Source organism: Homarus americanus, unplaced genomic scaffold (assembly GCF_018991925.1).
Source record: "Homarus americanus isolate GMGI-L3 unplaced genomic scaffold, GMGI_Hamer_2.0 scaffold26351, whole genome shotgun sequence".
Taxonomy (NCBI): domain Eukaryota; kingdom Metazoa; phylum Arthropoda; class Malacostraca; order Decapoda; family Nephropidae; genus Homarus; species Homarus americanus.
In genome coordinates, this window is record NW_024724368.1 from 1,306,042 (window position 1) to 1,319,580 (window position 13,539).

General features: G+C 40.2%; 1 protein-coding gene across 1 annotated transcript; it reads left to right on the top strand.

The window, feature by feature from the left end:
* Positions 1 to 5,428: 5,428 nt before the first annotated feature.
* On the top strand, positions 5,429 to 13,065 carry LOC121864267. The gene is made up of 3 exons (XM_042363354.1): positions 5,429 to 5,440; positions 7,771 to 7,888; positions 11,735 to 13,065. Exons 1-3 carry the CDS (start codon positions 5,429 to 5,431, stop codon positions 12,244 to 12,246), a joined length of 642 nt encoding a protein of 213 aa, XP_042219288.1. The 3' UTR covers positions 12,247 to 13,065.
* The last annotated feature ends 474 nt before the right edge of the window (positions 13,066 to 13,539 follow it).

Sequence of the window (13,539 nt, forward strand, 5' to 3'; positions counted from 1 at the left end):
TTTACGGAATGACTGACGCGGTGTTCCGTGTCAATGCAGATATACTGGTAGCTTTTATGAAGACCAAGTTGTCGAGTTAAATTTTGATGGGACCGAATACAGTGCGGTATTGAACTAAAGTACACTTTTTTTTTTTTTTACGTTTTACGAGTTTACAGATGTACCAGTTCTAAGACTAAATATTAGTAACATGGGAAGAACGTACAGTTGTACTGGAGAAGAGGAATGGTTACTGAAACTTTTCTTATCTGGGATGAACACGTAAATATTACCAGGTATATGTCTCTTTATATATAATTTCTGTACAGTAGAAATTTTAGGATTACCAATTTGAGACTGTGATAATTGTGAAGAGTGGCGTGTGGAGCCGTCACTGTGGTTTATACCCACAGTTAATGGAAAAAGAGCAAAGGCTTAAAAGGATGACGAAAACTAGGAGGAAACATGCAGTATACGGCCACTTAGATCATACAACACATGTTTTGATGTTACCAACCATCAACTCCTTACTTGGTGGGAACTTACAGTACGAAATTATCAGAATCCAGCCAAATTAATGGTTTAGTGTCCTTCAGCCCAGCCCAGCCCAGCCCACCAAAGGTAGAGGGACTAAGGTCGCGTGAGATACTATTCACCACAGCTGAGACAATTCTCACCACTTCAAGTGTTTTGTAAGTCTTTATCTGTTTGTTTTTCTCTCAGGTCTATCCATTTCGTTACTTGTATGGGAAGGATTGGGCAAGAAGGTTGTGAAACATGTAATTGACTGCATCTTTAAAGTTTTTAAGACTTCAAAGGGGCCCCGCAGTGGCTGAATTGCACTCTCGGGATGTAGGGCGGCCTTTGACATAAAAAACACCCGGTAAGAATAGCATAGTATTAGTTAAACTGGAAAATCTAGCTACTTCTCTAGTGTATTTTTTCGTAAGATGGCAGGTCAATGGGTAAAGAAATCGCTTAAATTCGCTATGATAATGATATTTTTAAATAAACGTGGCCAAACAGTGTAAAAAATAAGGGTTAAAGTTGCTAAAAAGTTACGTAACTGCAAAAAGCTCTGTGATTGGTTGTGACGTCACGGGTTGGCTAGAGCCCAAAGACTATATAGTCTTTGGCTTAAGAGGCAAGCAGTTCCCTCCGAGAAGACCCATATTCCCACTAGCAGACATACTCAAACTGATGAGAAGAAATATACCAGCATATTTTCTGGGTGACCTAAATGCACGACACCGCGTCTTGGGGCACCAGGATATCAACGCCGTGGGGCAGATTTTAAACACATTACTGAGTCACGGCAACGCAATACACCTTGGCCCGGAATTCCCCACATACATCAGAGCAGGTCACATCGGACATCCAGACTTCTGTAGGAACACCGAACAACAAGTAACCAATCACAGGACACTCACAACCCACATCTGGCAACCAAGTCCCAACATAGACATAAACACTCTTGACGATCTTTCCACACTGATCAAACCAATCACCGCAGAGGAAATACACAAAACAATAAACAGTTTCAAGAACAAGGTCCCGGGCATCAGTAAAATAAACAAACCCATACTCCAGCATCTACCAATCAACATGATACTCCAACTCAGAAACATTTTTAATGCATCACTCGCCTCTGGCTACTTCCCAAGGAAATTTAAAACAGAAAGCATCAGACTTATACCAAAACAAGGTAAATCCCCAACTCAAGTATCCAATCACAGACCAATTTCTCTTCTAGAAACACCGGGAAAAGGTCTAGAAAAAAATCATTAACCACCGACTGAGAGTACACCTCGAACTTGAAGAGAAATACAACCCCAGGCAGCACGGATTTAGAAAACACAGAGGAACCCATACAGCCTTAGCCCTAATTTACGAAAACATAGCAAACGCAATGCACAACAGTTATCATTGTAACGTAGCATTAAGGACGTAGCAAAAGCATTCGACAAGGTCTGGCACTTAGGGCTCAAATACAAAATTACCACCCAGGAACTTCCCAACAACTTTACTTCCTTCTTTGTAGCTTCCTTGGCAACAGAGAAAGACACTCTCAAGACTTACCTGAACGTGGCATTTGGGGTGTGAAGAGGCCACCCTTTCTACTACCACCGACTGCAGCGGTGAGTTTGTTGGAGAACGTCTTCTGCTGGGAAACTGGTGACGTCATTGCAAATAGCGGTCCTGTTTCTAGAGAAATAAACTTATCTCAACTATTATAGCAGGACTTTAAACTTTTATTACAAATTATATACACCGTATCACTCTACGAACGTGGCAGAGTGTATTTCTTGTGTTTACTCAGAACCGACAACTCGTCCATTCTGGGCCATAAAGGTCGAGTTATAGATACAGTTGTTAATAAATATGTTTATAGGTTCACGGCTGAATAGCCTGGCTGTCTATGTGCCAGGCTATTCAACCGGTGACAGTTTGTGGGCTCACGGCTGAACAGCCAGGCTATTCAACAGGGGACGCCTGAATCGCCACTGCCATTATATTTAGTGAGTCTGAGTGAGGGTCTTTGTCAAAATTTATCCTTTATTTACATTCACTGTTCCATCATAATATGTTCTAAAATATTTAAGTGAGGTAAATGTGTCTTGACATCGTGTTCTAGTTACTAATGGCTGACATTTCCTGACTGTCAGGGTAACTGCTGTCGTGCAAGACCTGGGTGGCGCATTTGGATCATTCTATTTAGCCTGTCTGTTCGTCTAATTGTAATTATATCAATTTAATAATGGATGAAATAGTATATAAAAACACAGCACAAAGAACGCCCTCGCGGATAATCTTGCCTGACCGTCATGTTTAAAATTATACCTTAACAAGAAAAGTACATATTCTTGAGCGGCTAGTAATTTCTCTAACCATCACAAGCGAAGACGTCCCACACATCTCTGTCCTGGCCGCTATAGGAGCTGGTAAAGCGATGTTTACCAGAGTGTCTCGCTTGTCTCACCACTAAACACTGCGTCTTTAGAAATATTCCGAGGTGTTTCTCCTGGTGTTATTGACTTCATGTCAGGTCCGTCTTGGATGATATGTGTTGTGAAGATCTTTTCCCCCGTTTAAATGTAATGGATATATCTTACTGTGCATAAATGAAGACGATTCTTCTTCCAGAGGAAAACTTCCATCTAAGTGATATCACTCTGACCAGTAGGACGAGAAACTGAACTCTACGACAAGTTGGCAAATTACCTTTGGAATAAATAGGCAACCACCCATTGGGGAGAGACTGAGCACTAAGACATGGGCAGCTGACCAATAGAAATACAGACGACAGTCCATATTCCGGGGTATAGGGACCGGCCCCATCAAGACCAACTACACAGAGGGTCGCTGTACATCGCTGAGTTTACCCGCTTCAGTCCAGCCGCGACTGCTCCTTCACCACCAACACCTCGAAGTTCTTAGTCTCCAAGAACACCTGAAGCACTTATGTGTCTTGAGACTTTGAATATAGTATACAACTGCTTATCTGAAATCTAAGACGTATATACAATCAGACTTTTAAAACGCAGAGTCCACCTAGAACCCATAAAGCGTAGTCTGTCTTAGAATCCCGGAATACTGTCAACATAGAGTCTTCGAAAACTGACTTAGGAGCCCCAAAATTTTATTTTCTTGGATCCCTGAAAAAATCTTTGATCTCAAAGCCTCGAAGCGCTGTTCACCTGAAGGCTTCGATTATTGTTTATCCAAAGTACAACAAGTGTTTGAAATCTTAACTCTGTGTACGTGAGTGCAGGTGTGTGCGTCTTCCTCCTAGTCTTAATCACGTCTTGAATGATAAGTTATGCAAAAGAAGTATGATGGTATATTCAAGTATATTCCTTTAATTGATTAAGGAATATACGTACACACAATCCCTTATTAAAGGCATACGTTTGCAAATACTCCCAAACACATGTACAGTACATACCGGGGCTAAGGTCAAATGCGTATTATATTTGTTGATTTTATCTAAACAATTTGAATTTCTATTTGCCAAATAACATTTGTAAGTGTGTATTTCTAACTGTATTTGACCATTCCAAAGTTACATAGTTGTATTTGTAGTTTACAAAATACATCTGACCCCAGCCCTGGTACATACTTTCAATTATACAAGGAATGCATACACACTCACACACACGTTTAGATCATCGATTAGTAAAGGCGTAAACACACACACACACACACACACTGGTACGGTCATCTCCCCTTTCCCTCAATATTTGTTTCAGTTACCCATTGTATTTAGTTTTTATTGTGTCCCAATTTTCTTTAGAATCTAAATTAAATACTTAAAAATGTATTGATTGTTTTTATATTAGTATGTATAATAGTATTTGCTTGATTATGTAGAATCTCTTTTTATTTTTCGTACAGTTATAAAAGACTGTAAGAAAGAGAAGTGAAGTATAAGAAAAATTAGAAGTTATATGTTGATGAAACATGAAAGTATTGGATTTTTTTTGTTTTGGCGACGCTCTCTCTCTGTCACTAGGTTGAAGAGGTTACGAGGGTCAAGCTTGTGTGGTGCGTATTTATCTCTTATTATCTGGGCAATCATGGATAATTATGGTGTTAACTAAAGTGTAATATGTTCATTATAGTCTAAAGATTATTGTAGTAGTGAGATAGCATTGTTTTTGGTGGAGATAACATTATTTTGAGTGAATTGATTTGTGGCCTTTTTGTATGTGCATGGATGGAGAGCGCATATTAATTATGTTTTGTTGTTAAATATACAGGGTATCCATAAGTGATTACCCTAAAAACAGTATGTTAGCATGCTTTAATCAGGGTAATCATTTATGGACACCCTGTATTGTGTTGTATTGTTTAAAGCTGTTTTGATTAAACCAGTTTTAGTGGGAACAGTGGTATTAAAATAAACACTTGTCAGCAGTCAAGAGAGTGTTAGTCAGAAATAAGGTAAGGTTTGTGTTTAACATGAATCTCTGTTAGCAGAAGCTGTTATTTCAGTCTCCCCCGATACAATGGGCCTGTGGGCTGACTATACATCTTCTAGTGAGTTCTAGAAGAGGGTGTGAAGGTTGTAACAGTAATAAATATTCTTCACTAAATATATTAGACTAGTAATTTATCCACTTTCTTCAGGTCACTGCTCACAAACGTAACCCACGATGATTGGTGTTATGACGATGACGACGATGATGGTGGCAGTTTCTCTGAAAGGTGTGACTTCCATGAAAATGGGATTCTTTAGTAAGGTAAGTTATGAATACTGAAGATTATAAAGATGAAAGTTGCAGTACTGCCAAGTAGTAGTAGTTGTTCCCTTAAGCCGACAACAGTCGCAGATATTGACTGTGGGGAGCAACAGGCACTGAATGCCGCATAGATCTGCAGCTTAACTAACTCAACACAGCTAGGGCAGCTACTTTTGTAATGGGATATTTAATATCAAGGTAATAAAATGGTGGAGAAGGTATGGCTATAAGTGGAGGTTGGGGGCCATATAGTGTATTAAAAAATTAGTATTAGTAGTTGAGTAGTAGAAACAGCAGCCCAAAAGCGACGTAGTGGCCTGAATGAGATGTCTCCTATCCTCCTCTCTGCCCAGGTCTACTCTGCAATGCCTCACGGGTGCAAGTTCATTGGCCCCTAAATCAACAACAACAGTCGCATACATAGACTAAGGTAACAGTCACGGAATGCTGCAAAGATCTGCGGCTCAACAAACTAAACTAGGGTTGATACTTTTGTATCAGGATAGTTAAGGAATAAAATGGTGAAGGTGTGGCAGTGAAAGAAGGGTTGAGGCCATATTGATAAAAAACCTATATATTAGTGGAAGTAGTATTAGTAGTCAACGTACTCAACCGTAAGGCTACATTGCACAGTGTCAAGATCAAGTGTCCAAGCTTTGCAAAATGTGTGGAAAATACCTACAGGAACCAGACAGACGTCTATATATAACAAGCTTCAGGGCTTTATAGTGGGGCAGCTAAATGCAATTTTTCAAGAGAATCGTGCAAATGATGATACAAACACCAAATTTGGCATGGTAATTCTCTAATGGTTACTAGTCAAGTCTGCCTGATTGGCTATTTGAAAATCCAAGATGGCGGCCATTTTTCAAGATGGCCGCCATATTGACCTTCAAAAACTGATTTTTCTTATAGAAGTTGATGTAGTTGGTCAATCTGAGTGATCTTGGTGTCGATATGTATGTTTTCAAGCACGCCCACGTGATTTTTTTTTAGTTTTAAGTCCATTGTAACATTTTTATCCACATAAAATAACACTTTTAGTAAAAAAAAAATAATATAAAAGAACTTACAAAAAAAAAAGTACTCACTATTAGCACAGGTTCCTGTGACTTCTCCTGACAGTACATCTTTGTGCATTTACTGCTGTTCACATATGCAGCTGCAAAGTGCTGTGCAGGAAGGTCCAGAGCGAAAGCATTTGCATCTCTGGTTGCAGTCTTTCTTACAGGAACATTTGGTCAGCTCCTGACAGCATGTCGCAATCGGGGGAAGAGTCGTCCAAGGTATCTGCCATGCCTCTCCCTTCTGCGTCCATCCCCAGTTGACAGGACTGCTGGTTTCTGGATTGGAGATTGTTGCCTGGCCCCAGATGATACCAGCCTGGTAGGCAGCCCGCTTTGCATGTTTCTTGAGGGCTGCCTGGGTTGGTGGAATGGATTCATATGGTCTCTGCTTGCGGAAAAAGACATTTAGTCTTGCCCCATCTACACCAGTGGCTGCACTAGATCTGTCGTACATGAGGGCAACAAATCTTTCCAGCTTCTGCAGGTCAATATCAGCAACTGTTGTTGGACATTGGCTGAGTTTGGTGAATGTTTCTGAAACTTCATCACAGACATTCCATGTCTGCCATGCAGATTTCTTTCCTTTCCCACGGAAGCCAGACACAACGTCACAGCCAGTGAAAGCATGAAAGTATAGGATCCCACTAGCTTTCTTAGGCCCTATCGCAGAAACTTCATCATGAACTGGAATCCATCGGTGACTGGCTCCTTGGCCAAAGGCAATCCACATGTTATCAAGACCAAGCTCCTGTAGTGATGGCAGTACAGATATTGCTATGACGACCACGTCAGTGTCATCGGCTTTGATGATGAGGGACTTGCTACCTTCCATTGCTGCATCCCTAGCATGCACAAATATTCGTGTGCTCACCCCTCCCCTGTGTCCCACCACTTTTTGTATAGCACTCGACGCCGCTGTCTGGTATAGCCCCCCTATCGAGGAAACTCTGGCATCACCCCAGGTTGTGACATAGTTGCATAATTGTTTCTCTACCATTTGGTTGCACCCTTGCACGTAAGTACAGTCCACAAACAAAGTCCATTTTTTTTACTGTAAATAAACTTTATACTGTATAAACAAAATATCGCATTTCTACAGTACAGTAGTTCCATATTCTATTCGACTTGTAAACATATTAGATTAAAGCTAGGATTCCATTCACGCGTTAGCCGTTGCGTTAGCGTTAGCGCCAAAAAATAGATCTCACTGAAATGTACACGGTTGTTTCCATTGGCACGGTTGCGTTAGCATTATGAGTTTACTGTCCATGCCAATCGCTCCCTGTAGCGATTGAAAACGCAATCGCACTGCAAGCGCGAAAATGGAATCCTAACTTAAGCCATCAAGGTCATGATAGTGTCACCACATAGAATTCACTGTACTGTACACAGTTACCTGAATGTTTACTCTTATTAGGGTGTTTGTGTAGGTTTTCTGCCCCTTTTTTTTAATTCTAACAAATGTAATGATGTTTTCACAGGTATATGTGGCTGAATCAATATCGGAGTGTCATCTGGGTGTTGTGAATGTCACTACTAGGCTAGCGTGTGCGAACCGTTGCCTCCAGACACAGCAATGTACTCTATTCTGCCTCAAAAGTTAGTAACCCAGTGGACTCTGAGTTTTAATCTTTTGTAATAATATTACAAAAATAATGCTATAGTAATATTAAATGAATGAAATTGATGATTTTAATGATTAATGATAATAATCTTACTGCAGAAATATACAAGACATAAAGTAACAAAAACAATGACTCACTTAAGCAAACAATTCTTATTTTACAGCACATTACATAACTGACGTTAAAATCACTTTTACTGTGTCGAATCTCGAAGCCAGCACCAGCCAAAATATATCCTTAGGCTGGTGGCTGAGTGGTTATTGTTACGTGATATAAGTTTAAATGAAACGCGCTACACATCCCGATGTTCTTTTGTCATTGTTTGGCCAAACATGTCAGACCTACAAATAGAGTCCTTAAGACCTAGAACCAAGGCGGTCAGGTTCCAGTTGGTGTATGCACTAGGAATTTGTACGACTCTGTAACTGGTCAGAATATCCAATTGATTTAATTGTCTTTAAAGAGAATCTTACACCACTTTTAGGGATGAATGCTCGTCAACAGATGTGATTGGTGGAAGTAAAGGAGGGCAACTTTGAGCGAGTGTACAATATGAAACTAGAAGATGAGTATTTGGGTGTGATGAAGGGCTCTCTTGGAACCCTCCCTGGTGTACAGTCCCTCAGAGTTGACCCAAATATTAAACCTGTAATTATGCCTGACAGAAGCATGCCAATTTCCATGAAGCCTAAACTAAAGGCAGAACTAGAGACTCTAGTCAAGCTGGGTGTAATTATACCTGTAGATGAACCAACCCCCTTGGGTGAGTCAAGTTGGTGAGTCCCAAAAAGTATGGGAAAGTCAGAGTTTGCATAGACCCAAGAGAGCTGAATAAGTCCCTTCAGAGAGAACTCTATACACTTCCTATTCTTAAGGACACCCTTCATGAATTGGGCCAGTCTAGAATATTCCCAAGGGTCGACTTGGCATCTGGCTATTGGCATGTGAGGCTTGATACTCGAAGTTACTTGACCACATTCCAAACATGTCATGGTGGATTCATGTGGCTGCGCCTATCTTTTGGACTGAATGTATCCTCATAAATTTTTCAGAAGCGATTACTTGAGGCACTAGCTGGTATGAAGGTAATTGTCTGCATTGCTAACGATGTCATTATACATTGGGCCAACACAACAGAACATGATGCAACCTAGAAAGTTTTTTTCAAATGTTGTATAGAGAATAATATCCACCTTAACACAGACAAGATTGAGTTGCGGAGTGACGCTTTAACGTTCATAGGACATCAAATAAGCATAGAAGGTCTTCAACCTGATCCTGAAAAAGTTAAGGTAATTAAGAATTTCCCAACTCTAGAATCTGAAACTAACCTCAGGCGGAATGGTCCGTCAAACTTGGGTGAAAGCTTGGACTTTCATTCAGGTTCTCGCACTATAGCGGTTTCGCCTATTTCTAGCATGACAGGCTTAGCTTGTTTATGTTGCTTGTATATCATTTCAGCGTGTGACGCTGCTAAATGTTTTCGTACTTGGCCATGAATATCCGTGAATACGTTGATTTGCCTGGCAGCGAAATCGTCCACATTATAGACTGGGCATGGCCTGTCTGTAAGTACGTCATACGGTAGACGTTTGTCTGTGCCGTAAACAATTAGTAGGGTGATTTGCCTGTAGAGCTGTTGATCGACCTATTAATAGATGCGGGGACTTGCGGTAATCAATCTTCCCATGCACAGTGCATTTGACTCACTATTGGACGAAGAATCTCTAGGGCGAAGAGAGATGGCTATTGCAGAACAAGAAGAGTACTGTGTCAGAGAGACACCAGGACCATAGATCGCTGAGACCGCTTTCAGTCTGCGAGGCGGTCAGGATGCAGCCCATTGACAACAAGACGCAAGAGTGGAAGGGGGCTACAGTCACCAAGAAGATCAAAAACAGAACCTATGAAGTCGAGACGGAAGAAGGCAAAAAGTACAGAAGGAATCGGCAGTGTATACGACCCACAAGAGTTAGAAGAAAAGAAGACATTAATCCTGCCATAGTCAATAAACCTCAAAGAAGCCTAGAACCTGAAATCCAGGAGGAGCTTGAGGGGAAACCAGTAGAGTCTGAATATGGTTCAACTCCCATAGCAGAACACTTTAAAGTAGAAGGAAAATACAGGACTAGAACTGGACGTGAGGTGACTGCCCCTAGGAGACTAGACCTCTAGTTTGACTTTATCAATGGGACTTATCTACCTGCTCATAGTGACTCTGAGGTCTAATCTGAAAGCTCTAACTGTAGGTTCTGTAAACTATATACTTAGCATTGTCTTGGAGCAAAACAAAGATAAAAAAAAACAATAGAAAATATGAAGCGGTCTGGTTGAGCCCAGATTCTTTATACTCCTACTGTATTTCAGTTTCACCACTTTTCTTCAATCCTTGATAATCTTCTTTCACCTCATAACTCATGACTCCAAAGCCAAGCATTGTCTTGTATTATTGTGAGTGTGTTTTTGTAACCTTCAATAAAATCACTACCTATGTTACTTAAAGAAAGATTCCTTGATTTTTAACCTTAAGCACATTCATTAATACTGATATACTGAAGTATCGAACAAAAGATTTTCTAATTTTTATTATTATCTTTCATTTTTAAATTTGTGTTTTTTGTTTTTTTTAGTTTGTTAGTTTATTTTTACCTTGAGGGGAAGGATGTTACGTGAGGCTAGATTAAATGAAGCGGCTGCGCATCCCGATGTTCTTTTGTTATTGTTTTTTAGAGAGGCACGTGGCCGCCAAGTAAACAGAAGGACTATTCTCTCCATGTATTATTATTACGATACAATTACCATTGCCGTGCCTGCTCGACACGTAACAGTTATTGTGCTGGGATTGTCGTCTTGTTAGCCCTGGGGGTAAATTTGCATAAGCGCACCCCACTCTGTTAGAAAGTCAAAAATATATTTTTCTAGTGTATTTGTCTGTGTTTAGACCGAATAGGACCTTCATTTCCGTCGGAAATTGGTCGGGTTTTTTTATCGAATTTTTTCGTGAGACGTTTTCCGAAAAAAAAATAATGGCTAAGCGAATACAAAATACACCAAAAAACACTAGAAAACATAAACCAAACCTAACCTAACCTAACTGACTCTCACCATATGATGGAATTACCTATTTCTTACCTTATTGCCGTCTCTTCTTTATCTTTGGGATAAGGGACGAGTTAGGACAACGCCACATATGTTGGATTTTTGAGATATTTACATTCAGTCTTGCACTTACGACACTTTACTGAGGTCGGAAGAACACCATGCGATCGAAAACATGCTGTAGCTTCTTCGTTTGTTTCCCAAAAACTCACAATCAGCTCCATATAATTTAAGTGACACCCATCACAGACTTCCATGGTCGGAAATGAATATGAATTTGGAAATATGAGAGACCCAAAATAAAAATCGATTTTGATTGGGCCAAAAATACCGCGAATTAAAACCAAAAATCATTTTAATTGGTTGCAAAAAAAAACGCTTTTGATTGGCCCCGTGACGTGTATGGGAACGCATGCGCATGATGATTTATGAAGGAGACACGCAGTGTGGGAGGTGAGGTAGGCGATAATGGCGGAAGATTAATGGAAGAAAATAGAGAAAGTCTTGGATAAGCTATCTCCATTATTATACATTTGCGACGGTAATGTAATAGATGAAAATTATCTTATAATTAGACGTCTTATTCGAATATGATAATAGATTAGTGGTAGGAATGTGGGGTGTGAAAATGCGATAATACCGGCCTGGGCCCCGAGTCTTAATACGGAAGACATTTTTGTTGGAGACTAAATGTATCACTGAGTGTGCCTCTTTTTACCAGGTGATGGTTGTCATCTGTCCAACGCGAGGGTGGCGTTGCACTACACCCCTCAGGGAACATCAACTCAGTGCTACTCAAGCTGGATCAGTAACAGGGACGCAGCCAGCAACGCCTCCATCACTTCCATTGGCGACTATAATGCTAAGCTTCTCGAGACTCATGCAACAATTGGCTTTTACTGCTATGGTGAAAGACTATGCTTCAGCTCCATACGAACCTACAGGCCATGGTGGGCTGCTAAACTGGGCACTCGCCGTCGGGTCACATCCGTCAGGATTCAGATACGGAGGGCTGCAATATCATACTTCGAGGATGTTGAAATTCGTGTGGGAGATGATGAAAATAACATAAACAACAACCAGCTGCTGGGGTTCTACAGTGGCACAGCATCCAACGGCGAGGTGGTGACCTTCACAGCCAACCCTTACGTCCTAGGCTCCATCGTCTATATCCAGTCCTTGGACAATGACTACTACATGCAACTTTGTGACGTTCAGATATTGTACATCTAAGTGTATGAGCTAAGGAAGTTTAAGCGACATGTTTGATATCTAAACATAAACTGGGGAAGCTCCTATAAGATATGTACTGATGTGTATGTTATGCCCAGTTCGTGAACGGGACAGTTCATTTTGCTCAGTTTGCATAATGGGCTCCTGACCTAACCTAAACAAACCAGACTAACCCAACCTAACCTATGGTTGGTTTATGTTAGATTGGGTTAGGTTAGTTTAGGTAATTTTGCCTAGATCGTAAAGTTGGCTCCTAATTTAGCCAAGATTAGATTAGGTTAGATTGGCTGAGTGTGAGTTGGATTAAGTATAGGTAAGGTTAAGTTGAGTTGAGTTAAGTTGGGTTGGGTTTAGTCAGGTTAGATTGAGTTGGGTTTAGGTTGTGGGTTGGGTTGGTTTAGTTAGGTTATGAGCCCATTTCACGAACGGGGCAAAATGATTGCCTTGTCCCTGAACTAGGCAATTTCACATTTACCATCTGTACAGTACACAGGAAGTGGGGAGCTTAAGTGGAGAAGTTCAATTAGTTATTTTAATTTGTAGAAGACGTGTAAAAGGAAATGAAATTATTCTCACACACAATTATAGAGACTGGACTTGCTGAAGCGATCCAAAGGCCCGAAAATATACGGGCAATCCCGCGTGCAACTCACTCACCCCACCCACAACACACACCTGATGTTCCACGTATGCAAGAAACCCACTCATTCTAATTCCCTACTTTTCTGTAAATGATGAATCCGTGCAACTTTTATATCTTCTATATTCTTAAGAGCTTATAGAATTTATGATCCTTCTGAGCTGTCATCTGAAACTGATGAGATTTTCTGTACTATCAAAGAACGAGGGAAAGCATTTAAAGATATATCTTATTATCATAAAAGAGCCATCAGGGTAGGCAATCAAAACAATTATATTTTTAATCATATTTTGCAAGAAAATTACCCTGCAGATACAAATAGCCCAATTTTACACTATAAGTCCCAGGATTCAATAGAAAAAAAATATTGAATCAACATTAATTCAAAGAATCGGCCAGTACAAAAGGAATGATATTGTTAATAGCATTCTTTACAAACAGCTAAACCATAAAGGTCATATTCGTCAGTTTATGGATAATCCTCAGATCCACCAGATCTCACTCCACCTCGAGTTAGGTTGTTGTTGTTGTTATAATGTTATTACTGAGCTTCAACAACGAATGTCTTTAAGTGCGTTACAGGTTAGTAATTACACTATTCTAACAACATTTAAAAATTATGAGAGATAAAACTCTCTGTTGTTAAGTTCAGG